General features: G+C 51.8%; 1 protein-coding gene across 1 annotated transcript in view; it reads right to left on the bottom strand.

Annotated features, from left to right (window-relative positions):
- Window positions 1-26,347, bottom strand: part of ABCA13 (ATP binding cassette subfamily A member 13) — a 235,256-nt gene that overhangs the window by 60,128 nt on the left and 148,781 nt on the right. The window contains exons 35-41 of the mRNA XM_019652970.1: window positions 24,334-24,403; window positions 22,563-22,681; window positions 20,418-20,505; window positions 15,792-15,900; window positions 6,591-6,645; window positions 5,034-5,211; window positions 2,896-3,011 (exon numbers count right to left, since the gene is read on the bottom strand). Coding sequence (XP_019508515.1) covers window positions 2,896-3,011; window positions 5,034-5,211; window positions 6,591-6,645; window positions 15,792-15,900; window positions 20,418-20,505; window positions 22,563-22,681; window positions 24,334-24,403 — 735 coding nt within the window. The remainder of the gene's footprint in view (window positions 1-2,895; window positions 3,012-5,033; window positions 5,212-6,590; window positions 6,646-15,791; window positions 15,901-20,417; window positions 20,506-22,562; window positions 22,682-24,333; window positions 24,404-26,347) is intronic.

The raw sequence follows: 26,347 nt of genomic DNA, 5'->3' as shown, positions 1-26,347 counted from the left end.
TAGCGACAGCCCGATCACAACTGCAGATAACCGTGCTGGTCTTCGAAAGCCTCCGATAGGAAGAACCAGGTCTCCGGTTCCTTTTAAATCACGGTGCCCAGCCAGCGCTCCGCTCAGCGCTGCAACCTGGTGTCAGGGCCGTTTGGGCACCAACAGCTCACAGAGCATCCGATGTGGCTGGTCTGGCACAAAGCCCAGCAAGGTCATCCCCCTCTCAGATCAGCACGTCCCTTCCCGGAGAGCAGCCCCTGTCCTGCGAGGGAGCCCAGACACCGCGGCTGCATGTGGGGGACAGTTAGGGCCACACCACTGGTTTCACTCCGCTGAGGTCATTAGAGTGTGGGCGTGGTTATCGTCACAGAAGGTTTCTGCATTGGGTCATGTCCTTTAAGTGTCTGAGGGTAGGTCGAGCATTATTTCAGTACAAAGGGACAAAGACGCAGACCACAGTGATGCATCTGGAGGGCTCCTGCTACGTCAACGGTCCATCTTTGAATGTGGTTTTAAGCAGCGAAGCACCCATCACTATTTTTACCACACGTTTAGGTACTTTTCAAGCACTTGGTTCAAATCAACATATTGGCAGCTCTAGTCTTAAGGTCTTTTTTTTTAAAGAAAACAATTAAATTGGTTTATAGATCACATTTTATATTTTAGTGAAAGCTGTGGTAGCTTTTAACAATCTCCACTCTTATAAAAACATAATATCTTTTTAATGATTTTAGAATTCGCTGGATATTGGCATATTGTTCGTGATTTTTGGGAACGTATGGGTTTTCCTCTGTTTGAAAATAAGGCCCCCTTCTCACACTGCATGAATTCTCCAAGATGCCAGACAGGGTCCAGTGACCTCATCTGCACGTCCGTAGGTGCTAAGTACGCACCACGTATGTTTTAGGGGTTCGATTTTATATGAGCTAGATTCTTTTCTCTTTCTGATATTTTTAGGCATTATTTTCTTCTTTTTGATGCTAATTCCCCATGCACCCCAGTTCAAAAATTAAATTTCCCTTACTACAGAGAAAGAGAGAAAAAAAAGAAAATTGTCTCTTATGAGACACTAACTTTTTCAGTTTTGAAACTGTTAAATAGCCCCATTTAATGCCCAGTCATGTTCTTGGGGTTCAGCCTTCCTGAGATTGTTACTCGGCACCCTGCACCTCTGGGTCCATGTGGGGACAAGAGGAGTAAGCCAGGATGCACAGGACATGGTGGCTCTGCACGGGGCCCTCCTCCTCTTATGGGGGGGTGGCCACAGGTTCCAGGTCCGAGCCCGGCTCACTCCAATGAAGAACTACCATTCAAACCTGGTCTAGTCCGCAGCCCCCCTGACGTCACCCCGATCCTGGCCTGCCGGTGGCTCTTCTCCCTACATCAGCCTGACCTCCAACGCGGCCTTCACCTTTCCAGGTGCTCTGGTCCCTGTAACCTGAGATTGCCTCCCGAGCTTGTCGCCCCTTCAGGAGATCTGTGAACCTCCCGAAACTATGGGGAAATGCTGTAGTCATGCACGTGGGAGGATTCTTAGCATAATTCAGACTCTTAAAGGTGTGTGTGCAAGCAAACCAAGGTGAACGGAAACTCCTAAAAGCGTGTTCCTTAGGAGCGTCTAACCATTTGATTTTGTCTGCGTTGCCTTTATGTTTGAAATCTGCAACCCTGGAGTTCAAAGACGCTGTGCGGCACAGCCCATCGCGCTCACGCTGGACGGAGCCAGGACAGCGCTGCCGCCAACTGGGTCAATGCACTGAGGCCGTAGCACTGCCTCGGAGCCAGAACCCTCACATGCAGGCTTCACATGCACGACGGATGCTAAACATGTCTCTCTGGAGGCGTGCTGCATAGCTTCACACACGATACCCTCTAGGTAAGACGAGTCCAACAGTAACAGCCAAACTAATTTACTGGGAACTTTCGCCAGTCACTGCGCATGAGGTGTGCATGGCTCTCTAATACAATCTTCACAGCAACAGAGCTGGAGAAAAGAAACTGAACTCAGAGACAATTCCACGGCCAGAGTTAGTGAGTGGCAACGTTAGTATTTCCAGATGCTCGCTCTCTCCCTTCCTCTCCACCCATCCACCAATGCACCAATCCATCTAATAATCATACATACTTGTTTCAGTTAAACTCTGTCCCCTAATTGTTTTGAATACCTGGGTGACTGATGTGATGGGTTTGTGTAAAATTCATTTTACTTGTAATCTTTAGCATGAATAAAAGCAGCTGATCTGTTTTTTTAAAAACATGGCCATGAAAAATAATAAATTAGCATGTTAATTCTTTCCCCTTCTACAAGCAAGTAAGTATGTCTCCCACGCTTGGCCCGGACACAGACCTGCATGCACAGCACATGAGCGGCCACGGGGAGGTGTGACGCGGAGGTCACTTGCCATGATGCTGGTCAGTGCGTATAAATGACAAACTTACAAGGTGACTTTGCTGTTTTCCTCTGAGATCAAAAGTGATGAAAGTCAGAGAAAACATCTGCAAACGACTGAAATCGTCGGAGAGGGGACACACGCCAGACGTGGGGCTTCCAGAAAAGCCCTCTGCAAAGGCAATTTCAGAGCTCGCTGGATGACATACCTGAGCCCCGATTAATGTGAGAGAGAATAACAGCGTGTCTGCTTCCAAGAGCGCGCGTCTGTCAAACAGCTGGAGGCCTGTCGGAGCCTGGCCAGGGCCGCCTCCCTCCCGGCGTGGCCCCCGCCCCTCCTCCCCGGGTTTTCAGATCGTGCCCCAGCTTATCTGCACAGCGTCTCTTGGAGAAGGAACATAATTGCTTGAGAAGAGAGGAAATCATGGAGCCGACAGCAGGCTCCGAGCCATCCCGGGAGTGTTCTCTTGCAGAAAACAAGCCGTAATTCTGCGGCCGCGCTTCTTGTCACATACCCGAAAAGCGCCAGCAGGAGCGCCGTGGCTGCCAAGTTCTCGCGGAAAGTGAAAGCTGTCAGCTGGAAGGCCACGATAACGGCGACACACAGGCCCACAGAAACCAAGTAAAAGAGCTGAGGAGACAAAAGGGGGGGCCTGTTACACCACACAGCTGGGGGTCGCCGTCCGCCCACTCTCAAGTTTGCATTTCAGCTTCTGTTTGAATATGTTTCCTATTTTGTGCATCACACGTTTTGCAGCAGTGGAATCAGCCCTGGGGAGTCACAGTTCAGGGCTAACTTAAGCCCCAAATGCACCCGGTGAAGCCCAGGGCCTGAGAATGTGACTGATTTTGAGGTGGGGCCTTTAGGAGGGAGATGACGGTAAACTGAGGACATACGCTTGACCCTAACTCTATGTGACTGGGGTCCTTATAAGATGAGATAAGGACACAGACGTGCATAGAGGGACAACCACGTGAGGACACAGGGAGGGCACGTCTACATACCCAGGGGACGGGCCTGGGGAGGACTGCGCCCTGCTGACACCTTGACCTTGGACTCCGGCCTCCAGGAGGTGAGAGGTGAGTGCCTGCTGGCCATCCCCGGGCTGATTCTGTCACTGCCCTCAGCCCCGGCAAACGAGCACAGCCACCCAGAGCCATCTCCTCCAGGACAGACCGGGACCTCGGCAGAGCCTCCAGTCCACCTGCTAAATGACTGACTAGACGGCACAGAGAGGGAGCGATGGGCTGAAGGCGAGGAAACCATCAACCAGGAAGACCCTCCCTGCGCTGGCCCCACAGCATGAAGGAGAGCCATTTGGCAGGAGGGGTAAAGGGGTGACAATCCGAGGCCTGCAGAGAAGAGGGGCTACTCTGGGACCCCTGGTGTCCTGGGTGCGTGGCCCTCCTTGCGAGCTCCTATCCTGTCTTGGGGTGTCCCTCCCCACTTTTCTCAGGGAAAGCCGTGGGCACTGCACATCGCTCAATGGCACGCGGCACAGGGAGCAGCCAGGAGCGGCGTGCGCCCTGGGACAGAGCTGGCCCTGCACTGCGGGACGGAGGAGCTCAGGCGAGTCGCTGCCTCTCCTGACTCAAGAGGGCCCTCCAGGGAAGACGGCTGAGGCCCAGACTTTCTCAGTCTCGGCGGGGCTTCACAGATCTCCTCGGGGGCTGACAACGTGCACACTCAGTCCCACCCAGACCTAGTGGACAGAAACGTGAGGACAGGCTGGGAACGTCCCTGTCACCCAGCACCCCAGGTGAAGGTTTGGGGACCTGTCCACACTAAGGACTTCCTGTAGGCTGAGGCCACGCAGCTGTGGCCCACAGAGACCAAACACACCCAGGTTACGTGTTCCTAAGTGTCAGCTGAACTCACAGCCAGCGCCCAGGAGCACACACGACATGGGATTCTGGGCGGCTAGTGTGGCCCTGGCGCATGGCGGGTGCTCGGTGAGGGTCGGGCCCTTCCCGCCTTCTGCAGGCTGAAGTCAGGTGCTCTGTGACACAGGAGTCATGTGTACAAGGACAAGGATGTCACTGTACCACAGAAAGGACAACTCTAAGTGACAATGAAAGGAGGTGTTTACCATTGAACATGTGCTTTGTATTCCAGTTAAATGTCTTCAATTCTAGGGAACAAACACCACCACACTGCTGTCCTCCAAAGGGCTGGAGACAGGGGTCTGGAAGCTTCCACGGACAGCTGGACTCACAGGGGACATGCCAAGGCTGCTGCGCCATCAGGACATGAGGCTCTGCTCACAGTGGGGGTGGCTTTAGGCAGCAGGTCACGGGGAATGACCTCTCTCTCACCTCCCACCCCCCTGAAGAGAGTGCATTTAAGGTGATTCTCTCTCCTCATGTTCCTGGTAAGAAGCTGCACTTCTGTGCAGGTCTCTGACCTCCCAGGTCTCCAGCTGTGTCCGTCAGCCTGCTTTCTTACGAAGCCACCCCAAAGGACAGATGGAAAGGCGGCTTAACAGGAAACACACTGCCACTAAAATGATCCTTTCTTCCGTGCACAGGTGGACACGTCCACCACAACACCCCCTCCAAAAAAAACACCACCACCACCACCCCACACACACACACACACACACACACACAGATCCCGGCGTGGGGCACGCAGGGCGTCTCCCCAGAATCCTACCATGTCATACAGGAAGTTCGTGAACCAGTACGTTCTGTAGCCCAGGCCGCTTATGTGCTGCAGCCGCTTGGCCCCGGTCACCCGGTCCCTCACCACGGAGCTTGCGATGGACGCAGACAGGACGGAGAAGCCCAGGACCATGCAGAGGGCGACGCCACACTGGCGGATGCTCTCCAGGCTGCAGGCAGACAGAAGCTCATCAGAGGGAGGTGAAGGACACGGCCTCCTCCTGGTCGTAAGAGCCAGCAATGGGCAACAGACGTGAAGACCACGCGTGAGGGACGGAGACCCGGCCCAGGGTGCTGGCCGAGCGCCCAGCCCTGTCTCTCGTTAAGCCCCTCAAGGACCCTCTGAGGCAATGGATTACTGTCCCCGCTTACAGAAAACGTAACTGAGGATCGCTAAGGTGAGGGGCATTTCCAAGTCTGCCTCTCTCAAAGCTTCCTCTGGACCCTTGAACCCGACTTCCAAATAAAATGGAAGACATCCATCCACAGAGTGGGCACTGCGGTGGGCTGTGGCCTTTGCCTGGCTTGGGCCCATCCTGCTGGACAGCGTGGCCACCAGGGAGGCGGGGCGGCATCAGTTCCAGGGCCACAGCCCGTTGCCCACCTTTGAATTTACTGTCTCCACATACCGAGAAGATTTCTGACAGGCTGAGGTGCTCTGTGACGATACACGCTGCACACTTTCCACAGCGTTTTCACTGGGTCATGGCTGACACCTCTCCAGTTAGTCACGGCCCTTCAGGAGGGCCCAGGGCACAGGTGGCCCATCAGGCGGCCGGTGTGACGAAGGGACACGTCCCAAACCGTCCACACCTTCCTCCCACCACACCTTGTTTTAGGACAGACACCAATGAGCCTCCACCCAGAACCTGGGCAGCCGGCAGGACCACCAGGAGTACCCCGGAGGTCAGGGCGTGAACGTGGGACAAACTGCAGCACGTGCTTCCCGCCACGTGACACTCCAGGAGCGATCGTCACTAACCAGCCTGTCTGTGTCTACGGCCCAGTCGGCAGGTCACAGGTCATCCATAAACCATAGCTGTACTTATTACCGATTTGTAAGTGAAAGTTAGACGACCATGTGACGGAGAAGGGGAAGGGGACGCAGGCGGGAGGCAGACGCACTGCGGCTTTCAGGAGACCATGAGGACCGACGCCTGGAGCACCGGCCATCACCGCCCAGCGCTCCACCTGGGCCCGGGGGAGTCCTGCCTGAGACACTGTCAAGGAGCCATGACAAACAGCCCTGTATGAACGCTGCTCAGCACTGTAACCGGAAGAGGTACCCGGAAGCTGTGGGGGTCCCGTGGGCTTCGGGGCGATCACCCCCCGGGAACCAGCTCATCCGTTTTAAGCTCGGTCAGCGCACCTCCTCTTTGAATAAGCACTGTCCTCGCACTCTGCAAAGAACACCCAGCCTTGTGCCACCAACTATATGTGCCCACGTCCTTCAGGGCAAGCGCGGAAGAGGAATCCATCCGCCCCTCCCAAGCAGCCCACAGACGTCCTGGCACGGTCGGACTCATCCTCCCACATCCCTTCCACTCACATCTTGTCCTCGTTCAGCAAGGCCCCTCCATACGGGTGGCTGTACAGCGTTATTCCTGCAAATGACAAATGGAAATATGAGCCCAGAGCCCTCTACCCGCACGGCCAGCGGGCAGCCAACCTCCAAGCCACGCAGGCCTGTGCCCATGAGGAATCTCCGGCTGGCGTCGCCAGGCTGGCCCACGGGCGCCCAGGAATGGCAGCCTCACCGCGACCCAGCCCCTCTGTGCTGGGGCCTCTGTCGCTGGCATTGCCTCGTGCCGACCGACACATACCCGGCACGTATTCTGCGGCCAGCCCATGCCCACAAGGGACCACCCTCGGCTGTCTGGTTCTCAGACGCGCCCTGTGGCCCATGTAGCACGTCATCCATGTTTTACGGTGAGAAATCAGACTCAGAAAGGCTAAGCAACAGCATGGAAATGGGACGATGTGACGGAATCCAGGCCAGTCCTCAGAAGCCACCTCTAGACCACACCGAGTCTGGCAGAAGATGGAACCACTCCGTCAGCTCCGTTATGTTTTCTGATTTGTTTGTTCTGCTTTGCTTTCTTTCTTGAGCTCATGCATTAGTGCAATGCCAGCAGCTGACACGGAGAAACCGGCATCAACATCAATTAGAAGGATTTTATCATGATGGCCAACAGGGGTGCTCTTCCACGCCAGCACATTCCACTCAATACTGTATCAACAAGAACTCTGTAACTTCAGGCAACAACTTGTCTTTCATCTATTGTCAACTATGAGGCTGCTCAATTCTCCCTCTGCTGATCGCTTGTTGCAATGTTGGCACTAAGTGTGGGGCCTGCAAGTGGCGGCCGTCACACCGGGCACAACTTCCCGGCTCCATCTCCAGCAACACTGCATTAGCCTGTCATCTGCATTTTGCCTTCCCTGGTGAGGGCACATTTAATCTTTACAGAAGCACCATAGGGGTGCAAGTAAACACAAATAAATTAAAAGGTATGGAGCGCAGAGAGAAGACAGTGCTCGGAGAACCCAGCGTTTCTGCCACCAGGCACCCTGACTTCCCGCCGTCTGCCACCTGCTCCCCTTCCCTTTCCAGCTACGCCAGCCTCTTGCTTCTTTGTGGGCTCAGCCACACTGAGCAAGCTCTGTCACAGTGGAAAGAATAACGGGACTAGCGATTCGGCAAGTCCTCCTAACTTTCCAGAACAATTTCTTTGATTATGAATTAATATCGCCCAGATGTCTCCTCCAGGCTCCCAGTGTGCCGAGGGCCTGCTGTGTGGGTTCCTGGTCCCATGCTCATCTACACATTTCGTCATAACTGAGCTGCGTGGTCTTGGCCCCTCACCTGTTTGGACCCATAAGCCCACCTGTCTTTCTCCTGCATCTTTCTTTCCCCGAACCTGACGTCTCCCGTCTGTCTCCCTGCAGCGTCTGCCAGCCCCCGTTCCTTCCGGCTGACACGCTGGCTCACAAGCAGCAGTGCACGTGACGAGCAGCCCAGCACCCACAAACCCTGTCAGGGCTGCACAGGAGTTAAGGGACTTCTGACCGTGCTTATAAAGTGTGGGACCCCCACAGATGTGGCAAATGTCCCCTGGGAGCTGGGGGTGTGGGGGGGCGGGGGGGGCGGTGCTTGCCGTGCTGTGCGGTGCTCCAGGCTCTACACATGAACAAAAGCATTCTAGATTAAAAACATGCAGAAAACACAGTTAGCTGAGTAAAGATCTGGACGTTATATTATTTTAGGAACACAGAAGACAATTGGAATTGGTTAACCTAAATACATACACACATACACCCCGGGGGCAGGAGGGGCATGAAAACATCTTCAGATAGCTAAAGAGTCATCCTGGAGCACAGGAAGTGAACTTAATCTATAATGTTCTAGAGAGAAAAGTTGGTCCCAAAAGGCAGGTTCAAAAAATAAGAAAAAGCCCATGGTGAGAGGGCTGGAACTTAGGGCCAACCTGGCCTCTGGAGGGAGAGAGGCCCGGAGACGGGGTCCACGCGTGCGGCCAGTGACCTGCCCATTCTAGGACGAGGGCACGGCACCGGCCTCCTCCCAGACCCGGCCCCACGCACGTGTCTCTGAACGTGGCCGGTCCTCCTGACTCACATCCTTCACAGGAATCGTAGCAGAGCGCTTTCCTGAGGTCTGCGAGCCAGTCTATTGAGTTACTGGGGGCCGTGGGAACCCTCAAAGTGACAGCCAGCTGACAAAAGTGCGGGTGGCCTGGGACCCTCTATGGCTGCACCTAAAGGAAGGGCACTGCCTGTGTGCCTGCGTTAACGCCAGATGTTCGTGCTGGAGCGGCTCTGCCGTTGCCCAGCGGGGGAAGCAGAGCCTCTCTTGGCGGGACTCCTCGCCTCTCCCAGAAGAAACTCGGCCGGAGCCCCGCCCTGGGCTCGCTCCTCGCTGCGCCCTCCACTCCCTGGGTCTTCTCAGGTCTCCCGATGGACGTGGGTGTTTCCTGTACCTCTGACCCCACAGACCCAGGGGGTGTGTCGGACCCAGAACACAGCCTGTGCTCAGCAGCCAGCGTGCTCCTCCACCGGCCTGCCCACGACCAAGAGCGGCCCACGGGACTCGTGGGCCAGTCGTCCTGCTCTCCTCTCCTCCACCCCACACATCCACGAGCTGCCAGTCCTGTCACCATCGCCGCTGCAGAGCAGCGGGCCTGGGCCACCCTGACCTGCGCCACCTCTCAGCTCACCTCTCCGCAACACCATCAGCCCTCCCTCCAGCAGCCCGGGAGGATTTCCACAAAGAAACAGAAAGGAAAACATGAGTCCATGTCTTTATCTGGACACAGACGCTCTTCACAGTAAGGCGCGCGACGTCCACACTCTCCTCTGCCCCCACTCAGGACACGGCTGTCACGCCCACGACTGACTGCAGGTGTGCTGCCTCGTCCTTCGAGTCCCTGTCCTCCCCACACCCGTCTCGTGTCCCCCCGATGATGACGCGGTCGGAAGGCCCCCCTGTACTGCAGAGGGGCTTCCAGGAAGGAAGGGGCGGCTCTCAGGTCCTCAGTCCGTACGTGCTGTGAGCAGGGAGAAGGGCCGGTGCCCAACAAGACACGGAAATCAGCGCATGGTCGTATGGCAGGCATCACTCAGGACGCAGGCTGTTTGCAGAAATTCCGACAGAGCTTCTGAGCTGCGCGTCAGGATTCCATCGGGAGCACAGCCTTGGGCGCCAGGAGCCCCCCCATTCTCTCCCCAGCGTCTCCTGCTCCCCCTTCTGCACACGCTCCGGAGTTTCCAAGGGTTTATCATATCTGTACGGTGGGAAGGCAGCAGCCTGGAGGTCAAGTGCCCTGCGCTGCTCACTCTGCAGCGAAAAGCTCAGACGCTCTTGTGCTGAGTTCAACAATAACATCTTACACTACCGTGGCTGGATCTGTATTTTGATCAGTTTGCACAAATGTCTTCTCTTACTTTAAGCCGTTAGACTCACGGCACAAAGACTGGAAACAGTGCTGTGACATTTGCTTTCTGCACCCTCTGTCCCTGCGATGAATCTACCACCCTTCATCTCCGCACACGTCCTGGATGTGTGTCGTTCTTCTAGGGTTTTCATCTAGGAGGCGGGAGTCCATGGGGTCCCCTCTCTCAGCAGTGCGTGTGTGCGGTGAGCGTCCCCGATGTGCCAGACCCCACTGTGGGCGTTTCCCGGTATGTGTTCTCGGTCCGTAACCTGAGGCGGAAGCTCCGTGCTGCGGGAGCTCGTACACACGCGTGTGCTTCTTCAGAAGGCAGCTTGCAGCACCCACAACTGCAGACTCCTCAGGGACGGGGACGAGGACAGGGGCCGTGGGAAGTGGTCCAGCTCAGACACCCCCGTTTCCTGAAGCCAAACAGGAGCAGAGGGACGCCGCGAATTTCCCGGATGGGTGGCCTGTTCCCGACACAGGCAGCCCCAGGGCTGCACCTCTCCCCTCACATGGCCTGTGAGCACACAGGGCGCCAGAGACCTTCCCTCCACACGGAGAACCCCAGGGGCGCCAGCCACACGCCAACTCAGAAGGAAGGCCTCCGCCAGGGCGGCGGGACAGAGGCTGATGCAGTCACCTCCCCGCCTTGGAGACAGCAGGTCCCTGGGCGAGCAGCCTCCGAGGGCCCTGCCCCTGCCCAGGTCTGAGAATCGCGAGCCCCCCTTCCCAGCACTCGCTCCTAAATAATTCAGGGAGGACACAGCTTTTCATTTGGCGTTGGCTTTCCAGTCCCTACAATTTAGAGATTTTACAGAGTAAATATTTAAATATAAGCGTTTGAAGAGGCGCACATGCTCTGCGGTTCCTCTCCTGGGGCCCCACGGGGGATCCTAACAGCCCTGGAACACAGCCTCCCGCTCCGCGCTCAAGGCGACAGGAAGGTTGCCAGGGACTTCTTTAAAGTCCACCGCTGCGTTACCTCTCACTTCACTATCCCCACGTTGCTATGAAATTAAGAAATTCTCTAAAAAGTAAGATATGGAGAAGAAAGGGCCGTAGGCCACAGTGCTTAAGAAGAGAGGCCATCACATAGCAGGAAAGTCCTCCATCACTTTCAGGGACGTGAGTCCCACGAGGCACGTACCACCAGCTTTTGTATGACAACAGCGTGTCGGACAGAATCACACAACATCCTGATTCTGTTCTCATTTGGGGGGAGGAAATCTGCCCACCAGACATCCACGAGTTTCATCAAGGGTCAAATAACGATCTGACCCTCTTCCTTCCAAGGACTGAGAATTCAGTCAACAAGCACCACCCAGGTGCCCTCCATCCCAGGGGGACACGGCCCAATCACAGGATGGCACCTAACAACGGACAGGGAGGATGTGAGGACCCGGCGGGGAAGGAGGCAGTCCTTGAGGCACACGGACCCCCAGCACAGTGCAAACCCAGGTGGGCTGCCCACTGACCACAAAGCAGGGCAGCCTGAGGGGCGGGCACAGAAACCCAGGGAAACCCAGGCGGCTTTCGCTTTACAGACGCTGGGCGAGCTTTGACGTTAATATTGCAATTTGGCTACTGCTACATCAGATGCTTTCAGAACCATGGTTATTCTGCAGAAGCAGCTCTGCAGGGCTAAACATATTTCAAAATCAAGCTAACAGTTTTCTACATCAGTGCTGAGATTTTTTTCTATTTTGCAAGAGGGGGCGAGACATAGAGTTAACTTAAATAAGGGAACTGGGTGCCTGTTTTGCCAAGGACAAGAGTAATGAGGGAAACAGCACAGGGGAGCCAGCTGGACGTGCCCCCTCCCTGAGAGCCCGTTTCCCGGACTCCGCGAGGGCGGCAGGGGGGGGAAATGCACGCTGCACAGGCTGCTCACACACTCCCTACAGCCCTCGGCTCCTCAAAACAGGGAGGCTCTAGAAGTCAGGCCCCCCTTACAAATCCGGGGGGGGGGGGCTTGTGATCTGTCTCCCAGGTCAGGAACCCTGTTCAAATGGGACTCTGGGGGCCGGGGCCATATGGAGAGTGAGGGGGCTGGGGAGGGAAACGCAGTGGCTCATCTAAGGCCAAACGTAACCCGCAGCTGAGTGAGATTTACGGTCCCGATTTTCTGGATCCCACTTGATCCGTTTCTGCACGGACAGGCTCTGAAGCCCGCACTGTAAAAACCGCATTATTGCAACAGACTCTCTGTTGTCGGGTTTGACCTCCCTTGTGCTACGTGTGCTCAGAACAGCATCTGAGCGACCACTGCAGGGGCTGCTGACCCGTGTCAGCATCACCCGTGTGTGAAGGAGCTCGCTGGGCAACCGCCAACATCCCCTCAAAGGTTTTCAGAAGGACGCTGTGCATCTGAATACACTGCAATGATCTGTCTTCGTTTGATTATTCTTATCATTTATATTCTGGCTTTTCTTTCTGCACACTGGCCCTCAGCAATGCATAAGTGTATAAAATTAGCTTTCGCATTTAGTATTCTCATTGCAGCTACATCTCCTATGGTTTCCAGACTCCGTACATTTGTCATCTGTAAAAGTGCACATCTGTGCTTTTGTTCCATATCCCTCATGAGCGCAAGATCCTGAACTTGGCTCCAACTCAAGTCGTCCCTTTCGGTGCATTCCTCCTACAAAACGTGTATTTGCGGGTAATTCATAGAACATGACTGCTGTAATGAGATCCACTAGTCACCCGTAATAATGGCGCCAAACATCCTTTATGTGAATAACGCACGTTGCTGATACCGCCCACGGAGAAGCGCTGCAGAAAACACCAACGTCAGCAGTAGAAACGCCTTCCATGGAGGGTTTACATTCTTATTAGCAAGCGCGCTGTAGACAGCAATGAGAAGAACCAGCTGCTTCCATGGCCTAACACGGTGTCTGGAAGACATTCGTTATGCTAGTAGTGCTTTTTAAAAACAGCTGTGTGAATGGATTTTAGAAGCTACTGTGTGGGGGTGGGGGTGGAGGGGGGGAGGTGGAAAGAGAAGAAGCCACTAACTCCTCCTGCGTGGGTGACAAGGGCTCTGACGGAGGTGGCATCTGAGCTGGGCTTTGGTGGGACACAGTGGCCTCCAGGTCCATCCACACCGTCTTCAGCTCCGTGCACTCTTTCTCCTATGGCTCAGGAATGGTCCATGAACGTAAACACTGCATTGTGTCGGTCCATTCATCTGTCGGTGGACACTTAGGTGGCTTCATGTCTTGGCAACTGTGAGTAATTCTGCAACGAACATGGGAGGGCAGGGACCTCTTCCAGATCCTGACTTCAGTTTCTTTGAATAAACACCCAGAAGTGGGATTGGGGTTGCTGAGTCATGTGGCAGTTTTTTGGTTTTTGGGGGGATTTGTTTTTTGTGGGGTTTTTTTGCTTTTTTTTTTGAGGAACCTCCATACTGTTTTCCACAGTGGCTGCACCAACTCACAATCCCACCAACAGGGCATAAGGGTTCCCTTTCTCCACGTCCTCACCAGCACTTGTTATCTCGTCTTTTTGATGACGGCCATTCTGGCAGATAGATGGAGATGCTTCATTGTGGTTTTGAGGCTTAGACCCTTTGTGGTTTTGATTTGCATTTTACTCATGATTGGTAATGTTGAGCATCTTTTCATGTGCCTGTTGGCCATCTGTATGTCTTTTTCAAAGAAATGTCTGTTCAGGTCCTTTGCCCAGTTTTTAAATTCAAGTTATTTATTTCTTTGCTACTGAGTTACAGGAGATACATAGATATGTATTGATATATAGATTTAGATATAGATATATATTTTTAACTTTATCAGACATATGGCTTGAAAATATTTTCTCCCATCCCATAGGTTGGCCTTTTCGTTTTCTTGACTGTTTCCTCTGTGGTTGCCTGTGGATATCTACTGTAGTGTGAAAAACCTGTGATCGTATCCATCATTTCCAAAAGGACATGTCACCTGTTCATCTTAGATGACAACTGGCCAGGTCTTGCTTAATTTAATTTAATTTAATCTAATTTAATTGCAGCGCCTCTGCACCCCTCCCCCCCGGCCAGGCTTTGTAATTGGCAGAAGTGGGAAGGGCGTGTCAATGCTCTCAGTGCCACCTGAACTCAACGGGGTAAGACCCGGCAGAACAGGTCTGCGAATGCCACCACGGGAATCTGCTGCGGACCACAGAAAGCATCTGCACCCCACAGGCGACAGGTGGAAGCAAAACCGGGAGAGGTACATGGAAGGATGTGGAAATGTGAAACAGTCTCCGTTTCAGAACACGCCCGTGGGAAGTACCTATGAGCCCAGCATCCAATCACCTCGTTGATTACAGGAGGTGGGAAATCTCTTGTTCCTAATAAAACCCTCAGACTGTTTTGTATCATTGAAGTCCACACTAATTTTTGTTTCAAATCCCTACTTTTATAACATTTAAATGTAATTATTTTTCATAGTAAGAATTTTCCTTCCATTATTACTTGAAGAGATGAGTTATAAGGAGAACACAGCTTACTTTAAAAACTAAAGTTCAATTTTTAAATATTTTATTACTCATATATTTATTTTTCCTTATAAAATACTTTTTTTAAAATTATTAACTGGCAAGTTTCATATTTTACATTCTTGTGAAAGCTGTTTAGCCCCTCTAAACAAGCCTGAGGAGTTGCCTGGTTTCACTTCCATTCTATAATTAGGGGGGTTCCAAACTCTGAGTCCCCCCAGAAGGGGCCACAGTGTAAACACTACCAATCAGAAGTGAGATAGACAGCAGCTCAGACACACCACGCACCCGTCCCTGCTCTTGTCAGGGAGCAGAATGACCTCTGTCCTCAGCCCCTCCATTTCGTGTTGAGACCCAGAGTGACCGCTGGGTCCGTGCGGCTGCGCCCTGAAACGCTCCACCCCAGCCCCCTCCGTTCCCCTCTTTCCATCACTAAGCAGCACATCTGGTATTTACTGACCCCAAACAGGGACCTTCCTTGCCCCACCGCCTCTTCTCTGTCCTGCCCCGTCAGTGCCGCAGACCCGCCGGCCGTCACACTGTGACCCCTGCTCCCACGTCCCCGTCAGCGCTCCCCAGCCAGAAGCTCCTGTCAACCGTATCTGCCTCTCTCTCCAGTCTGGCGCTAATGAGAAGGCATTCTAATTTTTGTCTACTTTTATTCCATCAAACCTCATCCATTCTACTTCATGTTTATTCCAAACCACTAGGGAAAAAAATCCCATGCCTTCACGTTGGCTGCCTCCTGGCTACACCCACTAAATATTATGGTGTGTTTCACTGAGCAGCTCTTTGACCTTCAGGGATAATTTCATACATCTCTGTTCTCTCTCTAATATAAGATGTATTGTTCATGTAAGAGGCATTCAAATTTTTGTGTTTCCACAATCAACATAGACAATTGATGTGTTGAGGGCCCAGCATAAAACAAGTTATGATGTTCACCTTCCCGACACTCGTGGGTGATCTGTAGTATCTATAACCGTATCTAACAGCATCCCACATGGTAGTCCTTAAAAAGGGAAATTAGTCTTCCTTCTGGAAGACATTAAAGTCACAAGGAGAGAACTCTAAAGTCAACTTATTCCCTTCATCGTGCAGATGAGGTCATAATTTCAAGGAGGGGAAACATTTTATGACACCAATAAAGACAAACAGGGCCTACGACCTTGTATGAATTTAGAAACGGGGTGACCGCCCCACACAAACCTTCTCATCGCTCTTCGTGTTCTAATTCAGAATGCTTTCTGCTTCTCTTGCTTTTAAAAGCATTGTCTTTCGAAAGCAGAGTTAGAATGCATAGAAAATGGCATTACCGTATTGCCGCCAGTCCACAGAAGGGGGTAAGAGCCTCCACAAAATCAGGTTGTTCAGATGGTTTAAGTAGGAAGGTAGGGAGTGGAAGCCCTTCTGGTTGTACCACACCTGCAAGAGAAAGACAACTCAGTGGCTCTCGCCCATCAGCCGTGTCGGCGATGCGTCAGCTGTCCTCAGACACGAGGGACACGCGTGTCCGTGAGCCTCCACAGCCCCCGAGCCAGACCTCAGAGGGAAGTGTCCACCTGGCTGACAGGAAGCAGTCCATTCCAGGCTGCTAATTTCATGTTTATCTCAAGCATATAATTTACAGCTAAAAATAGATTAATTTTCCCCAGAACAAATGTGAATGTTGCTCTGTAATTATATTCTCACAGAGAATAAAGAACCTAAGCCCTTCACTTTTTTCTTTCTCAGTTGGTAAGCTAATGAAATTTGACCTGCAAATTAAAAGTGGGGAAAAAGATTTTTAAAAATTACTTTCAAATTCATAACTAAATATGGAACATTATTTCTCAAAATAAATTGAACTGCACATCTGTTGAGCATGGAGAATAAAGCAGCACGCCTGCCGGAGTGGACAGAGGTGACAAAGACAGCAGAGCACTGAAAATGTTATTAAGGCTGAGATAATAAGCAGCACAAAAAACACTAATTGAACTGTCAGTATCTGTATTCCAAAATATCAGTATTTTAAGGGAAATTTAAATATATATTTTTAAATTTAAGTATATAAATATATATAAATTTTAAGTATATATAAAAGTGTGTGTATATATATATATATATATATATATATATATATATATATATATTTTTTTTTCCCTCCTTCAGTCTGGAAGGCTGACGAGTGTCATCAAGGAACACAGTGAAGGGCCAGCAGAGTGGCTCAGTTGGTTAAGAGCTCGCTCAAGAGTGGAGCTCTGAGCAACAGCAGTTCAATGCCCGGCCTGAGCTGAGCTGCAACCGGTGGCAGAATGGTTCAGATTAAAAAAAAAAAAACGGAATACAGTGAATTAACTGGCAAATTTAAGTCTTCGTTCAATGACCATACAGCTCATCTCAGGACCCTGCCATCTTCTGTGCCAGACAAGCCTCTGCAGAATCAGAGCTGCGCCCCAAAAGTGAGTGCTGGGGGGTCTACTCAAGCTGTCACAGTTCATACAAAGTCAGGACCAGACCCTGTTTTTCCAGCCTCATCACACTACGACTGACTGTTTTCTAACTGTCTTCCCTGTGTGGCAACTGTTGTATTCATGAGAACAGCTAGGTCAGAAGCTGTTGTCCATGTAGTTTTTTAAAACTGCTCTGTCTACACAGGGCACGTTCCCCAGTTCTTTTTCAGGTAGCCCACTTCACTAGGAGCTCAGAAAACAGACCCTGACCTCGTCCACAGGTGCTGCCACTACTCAGCCCTCCCTCAGGTGTTTTCAGTTCACAGAGAAACCCTTGCCAGCCATTCGTGTGAACTCCCAGGAGAAGGCATTCCACTCGGGACCTTCTAACCGCAGCACCCAGGGCATTTAGTGGTGCGGAGGCTGTGCCCAAGCTGGTCTGAGAGTGGGATTGTGGACCAAGAGCATTTTAAGATGCAAATGTGAACTCGGATTCACAAACGCGTGTAATTTAGACACACGACTCTGAAAAGCTGGGTGAAGCCTGGTCCCACTGATGGACAAGCCCACACCGGACTGAAGGAGCCTGTCACGTGGCAGAGGTGTGTCCACCCTACACCCACCACAGTGACTCATCCGTGCATCTGCGCGCTGTCGCCCGGGCTCCTTCACACACACCTACACAAGGGCCAGCCTTCTTTCTGGGAAGGACAGACACAGGACTTTGCTAGCGTCAGGGATGGGTTAACGTGGCAGAAAAGCCCTGCCTAGGGAAGCCGGAACGCCCCACTCGGTGTCCTGACAGCCCCGTCCCTCACGTCCTGTTTAACTGGAGGGGAAAACATGAGGGACAACGGGAGTCTTTGTCCTGTATCAGGGGTTTTGAACTTCAAATGTTCATTTTTTTCTATGAACTGGCCTTTACCTGGGAGAAAATTTACAAATTCTTTAAGTAGATAATCCATTGTTTATGATGACCTTAAACTTAACATTTAAGATTTAGCAGAATTCAAAGGAAGAGCTCCCTCCTGCCCCCAAGAATGGCTTTCTGAAGCGCTGGACGTGCTCTGGAAATAAGTCATGGGGTCTCCTTCCCTGCCAGCCAGTGAGTTGGGACACAATAAAATCCAGTAGCTGAAGGAGGAAGCTAATCTCCTTCAAGGAGCATATGATGACACCTCCAACCAGACCCTTCATGGGGGAATCATGAGTAACATTTCCTCAGAAAAGCAGCTAAGTAGCTGTAACGAAAAGAAATCACTCAATGAATATTCAGATGCGTAAAATTCTCTGCGAATAGAACGTCTGCCAAACATCGGCAGTGAGACGTGTTGGGCCCTTTCATCTGAAGTGTACACACTCTAGCGGGTGTTTTGATTAAACAAGCTAAACACTCAAGATGTGACTGAAACAACCCATAAAGGTTCTGTGAGCGACATTCTACAAGATAATGAATTTATTCATAGTAAGCCTATTCCTGTACAAATGTTCCATTTTCAAAAAGACTATGACCTCTTATGATACACCCTAAAGGTCAAGGTGACAGGCTGGTCGGTGATGACCGAGGGTTCCGGCAGTCATCTGACATGTGACATCACCAGCAGCACCGGAGGAATTGGGGTTCACAGCCCACCGCATGCCGGGACCGCACGCCTTCCCCAGAGGCCACTCAGTAACTGAAGGGCGGGCACCACGGGCTTGTATCCCTGCACCTGGCAAAGCACATGCCAACAGCACTGTGGGTACAAAATGGTGCAAAAGTGCCCTCCAAGGCCCTTCTGGTCATGAGATCTAGCTGGGCGGGTCCTGGGGGTCATCACACCCCAGGCAGTTAACTGTAGTGAAAGTTTATCTGTGCCTCGAGGCTCCCACACCTTTGAATTAACCCCCTTCAGGAGACACACAGTCTTGCTACCTACTGTGTAATCCCACCCCGCCTTGCTTCTCCCCCCTCCATGGCATCTTCCTTAGTCCCGTCCTTAGCCATGAATGCACGAAAGAAGCTGCAAAACCGTCACTCTCTAGAACTCCCCAGCAACTGTCACCAGTTTGGCTCAAATGAATTCTTATCAAAATGCTCCACAGGTTCGGACGTTCTCACGTGGACAACGTCAAAGCTGCAGACGTCACACACGCCCAGACAGAAGGCGAAGCTGAGCCAGGAGGACGGGGAGCCGGTTCCGGCAAACACGGGTCACGCACGGCCCTCAGGCAGGGTCCCCGCGAGCCCTGCTGCTGTGCCGACGCCAGAAAGCAGAGGCACAGCCGTCTGCTGCAAATCAAAAGGCGCAGGATTAGTGTAGACCGAAGGCTTAACTATTCCTAGAGGAAATGAACAGATTCCTTCAACAAACCACAGATATTCTAAGAACGGCCACCTCGCACACCCAAAAAGCCAGCAAATGCATTTCGGGTGACTTTTCTATCAAGCTCTGAATCTTGAGATGTTCATATTGAGCTATAAATCTCACTCGTGTCGCCTTTGAAGGAGGAGAGATTTCAACGCTCAGCTGACGGAGGGATTTCTTAACAGTCTACGCAATTACTTAAATTTTTCATCAGGGATTACACTGTTGAAATACAACCATTAAAACTTTCTTCAGGGGTTGTACTGTGAAGTATGAATGTTGAGATCTTTTATCGGGGATTATATCGTGAAATGCCAGTAAAGAGCCTTTATTCCTCAGTAAACCTCCAACATGCACCAGCCCTTCTTCTGATAAGCTTTACCAGGTTCCATGAGCACGGGCGTCCCCACCACGAAGTGGGGAGGGCGCCTGCCTTCCCGGGCTCACACAGATGGCTCACACCATTAGTTATTTGACAGGTTTACAAGTCGACACAACACGCCCACCATCTCCTCTCCCAACACCAGACTATTGCCCCAGCTGCTGAGACTGAAGCTGAATCTTGCATCTTTCCCCATCTTAAGGTTGCGTTGACTTCCTTCCTTGGGAAAACCTCCGCTGTGACACCATTTCTGAGTTCCGACTGGAGGACAAAGGTGACTTTCCTCTAGCCCCGCCCATTCTCAGTGCCGCCCAGGGGACCGTTCGGAATTAGCGGGGGTGGTCTCCGGCAGGGCTCAAAAGCCAGGCCCCACGTACAAAGTGGCCGCCCCCTTGGCGCTGGCTCTGGCTCCACCTGGACTTCTGGAAGATGAGGCTTGTAGCGCACACACGGAAGGCGCCCTCGGCCGCCAGGAAAACCAGAGATGTTGCCGGTTGTCCTGGCAATGGGCATCCTGAGAAGTAGCTTACCTTCTCATTTTTTTTTTAGATCGATTAGGTGAATTCCGAGCTTAACAAAAACAGTAACCTATTTGCTGTATAGTCGAAAAGAAAATGTTTGATTTTTCTTTCAAGGGCAGGGTTATGTCTGTTTTTATTTCACAGTAACAAACACTGGAATTTGAGCTGGTTCCTCCTGTGCCCACAAATATATTTGGATATCGCGTTTCCCTAAATGCTTTCTAAAACAGGAAGAAGAAGAAGAAAAAAAAACTATTACCTTTGCCAGAGTTTGGGGTTTTGATATACTTGAATTTGCATCTTGAACGCGACCCGGGATTCGCACTCCGAAGGACCAGCCTCCAAGCCTGGAAACAGGAAACACGGCGTTAGTGCAGACGCAGGGCGCGCAGACTCGGACCGGGGGCGTTTCGTCTCTGACCACACTGGTTACGATGACCTTCCAGCGTGTGCGTCTGTGACACAGCCACACAGCTGGGTCATGCAGAAGAAAGCGGCCTGGCTCAAAAGGCGGGCCCCCGGGAGGCGCTGCTTACGGGGCAGGTCGGCACGAGGCTCGCCACGGCGTCAGGTGCGCCTCTCAGAGCGCCGTCTTGCGGGACGTGGGCCTGGCCGTGGCGACCCGCGCGCTGTTCTCACTAACGGTCACTTCTCCTGCACGTCAGCTGTTCTGCGCTCCGCGGCCTCGTGCTCTGCCGCGTGGCCCTGCTGCGCACGGTTCTGCCTTCCCCACTCCTGCTTCCTAAGCCTCAGTGCACATATTTCAGGAAGGTGACCCAGGGCACGGGGGTTGGGGTAGATTTCCTTCTCTTTTGGGCTCGCACACTGCTCTACATTTCCAACAACTTATCAATTGCCACTCTGGGTTTTAACAGTCTATTTGATCGTTTATCTTTCATGCAGTTCTGTGAGTTTTTCCTGGGTAGAAATAATATCTTTCTCTCCATGTCCCATGGGCTGTGTAGTACCTGTCACCTATTAAGCGTCCAGAAATATGAGACATTACAAATAAAGGCACGTAAAACATGTGTTTCCCTCTCTCTGGATAAAAGGAGACTGAAGAAGAAACTTCCACCATAACGCCCCTCCTCTCAGCAGAAACTGCGGCAAAGGCGTGAGGGTAGGTCTCCCTGGCTCAGGGTCACTCCGGGGACGCTGAGTGAGTGACTTTTAGTGCCAGATGCTATCCTCAGTCCCGGGCACATCACTCCTGCCCTCACAAAGCAAAGATTCTGGCTTTTCACAGATACGTGGAGGCGCCAGGTTGTCAGGTGGGAGGATGCTGCCAGGACGTCAGAGGCAAAGAGGAAATGCAGCCACAGAGCCAGCCCGGACTCGCCTCGCGCTGTTCCTAACCAGACGCGACGTTGTTTTTCAGAGATAACAGAACAAGGCCGCAGATCATGCCACAGGACAATCAGACACGCGCACTAGAGAAAGAGTTCACCCTAGAATAACCTTTCAATGTCACGGGGTTCAATTCCACCACGGATTACATACTAATCCTCCCCTGACCCCATCCAAACGTGTAACCCACGAAGAGCCGTGATCCTCCAGCCCCAGTGCACGGAGCGGTACTAATACCCCAGCGCCTGCGCACTAAGCCCTCATGAGCCCCTAGCACCTGCGCACTAAGCTATAGTAACACTCTAGCGCCTGCGCACTAAGCCCTCATAGTACTCTAGTGCAGGTGCACTAAGCCCGCAGGATCCCCTGGCGCCTGCGCACTAAGCCCTCATTCTGTCACACAAATGTAACGTGATAGAGCATGCATAATTTCCCTGTTCTTCCTTAAAATGGAATGCAAAACCCTCGGTAGGGGAGACAGATGTGAGCCTCGCCTCCCGTCTCCTTGCTTTTCGGAGACGCCGGCGCCATGGCCTTGGCTCCTTTGCGTGCGGGCAGCGGGCCCTCCTCGGCCGGGGCGGCAGGCGAAGCGCAGGCCGCGGCCGCCTTCCTGCTGCAGCGCAGCCGCGCGTGTGGCGCCCGGGCGAGCTGGCGGAGCGGCGCCGGGACGCGGTTCGAAGCCCCGGGAAGCGCCGGTTCCCACCCCTCCGCTCCACTCACCTCTTGGGCTCCAGGACACACACAAGCAAAGCTTTCCGCAAAACAGCGAAGGGGAACCGAGGCCCAGGCCCCAGGCTGCTGTGCTGGGTGCTGTGGGCACAGGGACCCCAACAGGGGGCGTGATTGCGTTATGCGGTCAGCTTATGTGCCCCACCCCTCCAGGTGGGTCTCGGGGGGCACGACGCCCCCATGCGGAAGAGCGGAGGTCGCGTGAGGAACCTATTCAAGCGGCAGCATTTCCTTGGAGTTTTTATGAGCACCGAGGTTAGGCTTCGACTTTTCACTGTCTGGGAACGCTAGGATTTCCAAAGCCACGCCCGCGACCATTTGCACCCACCTGGGCTTTCCACTCGGCAGCAGCAGGTACTCCTCCAGGCGGAGGGCTGAGAGGTTCAGCAGCGTGTGGCCCAGGCGGCTGCTCAGGTGGGGGGGCGCGACGCTTCCATTGGGACATGGCTGGCGTTTCCAGGGAGATAAAACAGACTTACTCACAACTCACAAACAGGTTTACTGGCATTACCTTTCTGTGTGGCTTTTCTTAGCGTTCAGTTTTTACTAAAATTGTCTACGGACTTTTATATGTTCTGATAGCCCAAATTTCTATAAGAGGCACCCACCCTGAGAATTAGACCAGAATTCCACTGAGACCTTTGCAGTCAATTCTATTTGGGAACCGCAAATCCTTGTCTGTATGTAAGTTTGGGGAGATCTGTAAATGTTTCCACTGGGGTGAAATCTGACGAACCTGAAAGAGTCAGAGGCAGCTAGTGACAGGTGCATGGCAGGCCTGGGAACGCAAACGGACTGTGCCACGTCCCTGAAGGAGAAGTTACACGGCGCTGCCCCGACTTGCTCGCGTGGCTCGGAATCATGACACAAGCACCAAACAGGGTTTGAGGCTGCCCAGCACAGCCAAGGCCCAGGGGCTGCCCGGCAAAGGCTCCGCCCTGCCCCAGGTGGCTCCAAGCTCCGAACGCTTTCGTCCCATCTCCCAGAACGTTTATAAAAGGTCATATACTAGAACAGCAACTCATTCCTTTGCCATTGGCACCCAAGCCAATCGCAACAGACCGTAGTAGCTGGTAATAAAAGGTGCCCGTGTAACAGATTAAATCAGGGCTGCAGCATACGAGCACAGAGTGAAAAATCCAAAGTTTCATACTAACTAGAATACACAAGGCAGGGAAAAAACAAATCACTGTGCACAGCAGAACGTCAGCAGAGGCCAGCTGGTCACTGCAAAGAAGTGGCAAATACAGCTGAGTTTCCTGACAGCCAAGGCCCAAGGCGTCACGAAGGCCAGTGGGGCTGAGTGTCCAGTATGGGCACCGTGTCATTGTCATCGCTCACGCACATGTGGACGTTTGGTCTAAGAGAAGAAAACAGACCGAGTCCACCCAAAAGGAAACTTTCTAAAGTCACCGCACGAGGAAGAGGGATGTCCCCACGGCCCGAGGAGAGGGGCACTGCACACGTGTGGCCGCTCCCTGATAGAGCCGCATCAATATCAGCCGCAATCCTTGCTTCTCTCTCTGGCAGTTAGGACGCCACATCAGCTGGCTGGTTGTGACTGACAGGCCCATGCCCTTCATTAGTTACCTCTGAAGAGTCCGTCCCTCTGAGATGAATTCCAATCGGATTTCCAAATAAATTTCATTGTTTTCCTTAAGCAGACTACAGAGCTATGGCCCCAGTTTAACAGCACAGTATCTACATGTGCGCATTTTTGTGGGAATCAACCATAGAACAGCTAAGTGGGGTCTCATCCTTTCATATCTAGCTCTCAGAGCTCAAGTAATAGCATGACAGGAGCCCTGAGGTCATCCTGCATTAAAGTTTGGGAAATTTCTCCCCAAGGGCAATTCTGGCTTCTTCACCATTATTGAAGATTAATGAAGGGGGGCCACTGTGAAATCCACACAACATTCGTGTTGCACAAACGTGCACTTTATGTAAAAAAAGTTTGCCCAGAAGCAGCTCATTGAGTAAACCAAAAAGTCACAGCGGCTCACTGAGCTAACAAAAATGAAGCTTTTATAAAGGAAGTAAACTCATTCTTATTGAGGTTTAGACTAAAAAAAAAGATAAAAAACACCGCAGAAACCTACCAGGCAGGCACAGGAACCCTGGACTTTTGGGTGAGTAAAGGGATCCACGTTCCAGCAGGAAGAACTGTTCCTAAGGAAAAAGGAGAGAATCAAATGGTCTTTCCCACTGCAAAGCGGCACCTCTCAGCGGACCGTTGGGTCCGACTCGGCGGCTCCCACACACTGTCTCCCGCAGCAGAAGGCACAGCTTGAGCTGTTAACCTGACGACAAGGTTTTATTACAGCGACAGTATTTCCAATCCCATGTAGCGATGCTCTGTGCTAATTGTAGGACCGGGTTCCCTGGGACTTGCGCTGGGGCCCAGGGGCCAGAGGTGAATACGAGGCTCCGAGGCTCAAACCCAGGGACCTTCAGCACCAGCGCAGCGGCTCATAGACACGGTGAGCTGCTACTTTCTTTCCCTGGTATGACACAGCAACTTAATCATGTGAAAAAAAAGAATTATTCCATTTCCATGTGAAGAAAGGTGTACAACAGGAATTGTTATGAAAACAACCTGAAGCCCTCCGTCAAAACCTTTTTTATTCCCAAGTTCTCCTATAGTTTTTTCTTTGTAGGCCTCATACTTTGATTTTTTTTCACTAATGTTTATAAATCAAAAGTTGCTTTAGTAATGATAATTATTCCTATTTCCTCAAAAATTGGGAAAGACAGGAGGAAATTCCCATTTCCTGAGCCACAGGCACCGCGAGCTATTTTTACCCAGCCTCTTGTGGTCCCCATTTTCGGGAGAGTAAGTGGCAGTTGAGAGGCAAGGCGCTCGTCCAGGCCAGGCTTCAGGAGACGGGTCCTCGGAGCTCGTGCACAGGCCCCCTGCTCTGGGCAGGAGAAGCCGTGGGAGAGACGCCCAGTGCAGTGAAAAGAAACGCGCCACTTCTATCAACCAGGTCACAGGTACGGCTTCCAGAAGGAAACGCACTTGTTTTAAATAAAATTTTGTGCTTTGATCTGGGACCGTAGTAAATCAAGTCTTCTTTGTGCAGCATGGACCTAAATTATTATTAATGGAAGTATTCATAACACATTGTAGGAGGCAGCCCCCCAACCCCCCACACACAGGCTTTTGTTATTTAGACCAAGAAAAAGCGTAAAAATGGTTATGAAAAGAATAAGTTCAGGACAGACTAGGTTGATTTCACAAAGAAAACAGAAAACCAAAACACAGACCCTGGAAAGCGGGAAGGCTGAGGGGAAGCCCGGGAGGGTGGTCTGCAGACGGGCCCCGGAAGGGAGCTCTGTGGGACAGAGAGGGGGGCCTTGGGGACCCACTGCCACTCCTGTCAAAAACTGGAAGTTAAATAGGTGTCTAAACAGAATTTTCAGTGTGCTCTGCTGTCCTTGGCATTGATTCTGGTTTGCTTTTTCCCCCTCTTGGGAAACGAGATGAAGAAATGTCTTTTTTCTGCCACCTCCTTTTTCTTTGCTGCAACGTTGGGGCTGAGATGGGGCCACTTGGGCCCCGGGTTACATTTCAATGTCTCAAGTTGCATCCTGCACGTTTCAGTAGCGGGGAGGGAAATAAAAGCGTCACCAAAGCAGCTTTTATTTAGTTAAATAAATTACTTTGTTTTTCAGAAAAGACTACAGTAACACAACATAATTAATTTTCTATTAATGCTTCCTTACTGAGACCTCAATAGTTATTCAGTCTGGAATAACCGCCAACATGACTAATGGGCCAAATCTGTCATCGCAAATTACAGAAACATAGTGCCAATCTTGCATTATTGTCTGGATTTTAGTATTTAGTGCTTAAAAACATACACTTTAGTCCTTACTACATCATTACTGGTTTTTATCACTTTCCCCATTTGTTCTACCCAGAAGTTTGCATCCCTGACTCTAGGGCCATATCCTGTATCAACCCTGGTTCCTACCACAGCACTGCATTTAGAGCAGATCCTCAACAAATAAGTCAAACAAAAAAAAGAAAAGTGTTCATGAAGAAGTTCAGGCTTTATCAAGGTTTCATAAAATGATCCTCTCTATATTATCGTTTTCAAGTCTTAGGGG

Source organism: Hipposideros armiger, unplaced genomic scaffold, assembly GCF_001890085.2.
Source record: "Hipposideros armiger isolate ML-2016 unplaced genomic scaffold, ASM189008v1 scaffold_191, whole genome shotgun sequence".
NCBI lineage: Eukaryota > Metazoa > Chordata > Mammalia > Chiroptera > Hipposideridae > Hipposideros > Hipposideros armiger.
Note: the sequence above shows the minus strand (reverse complement) of the source record. Positions and strands in the feature narration are given on the sequence as shown.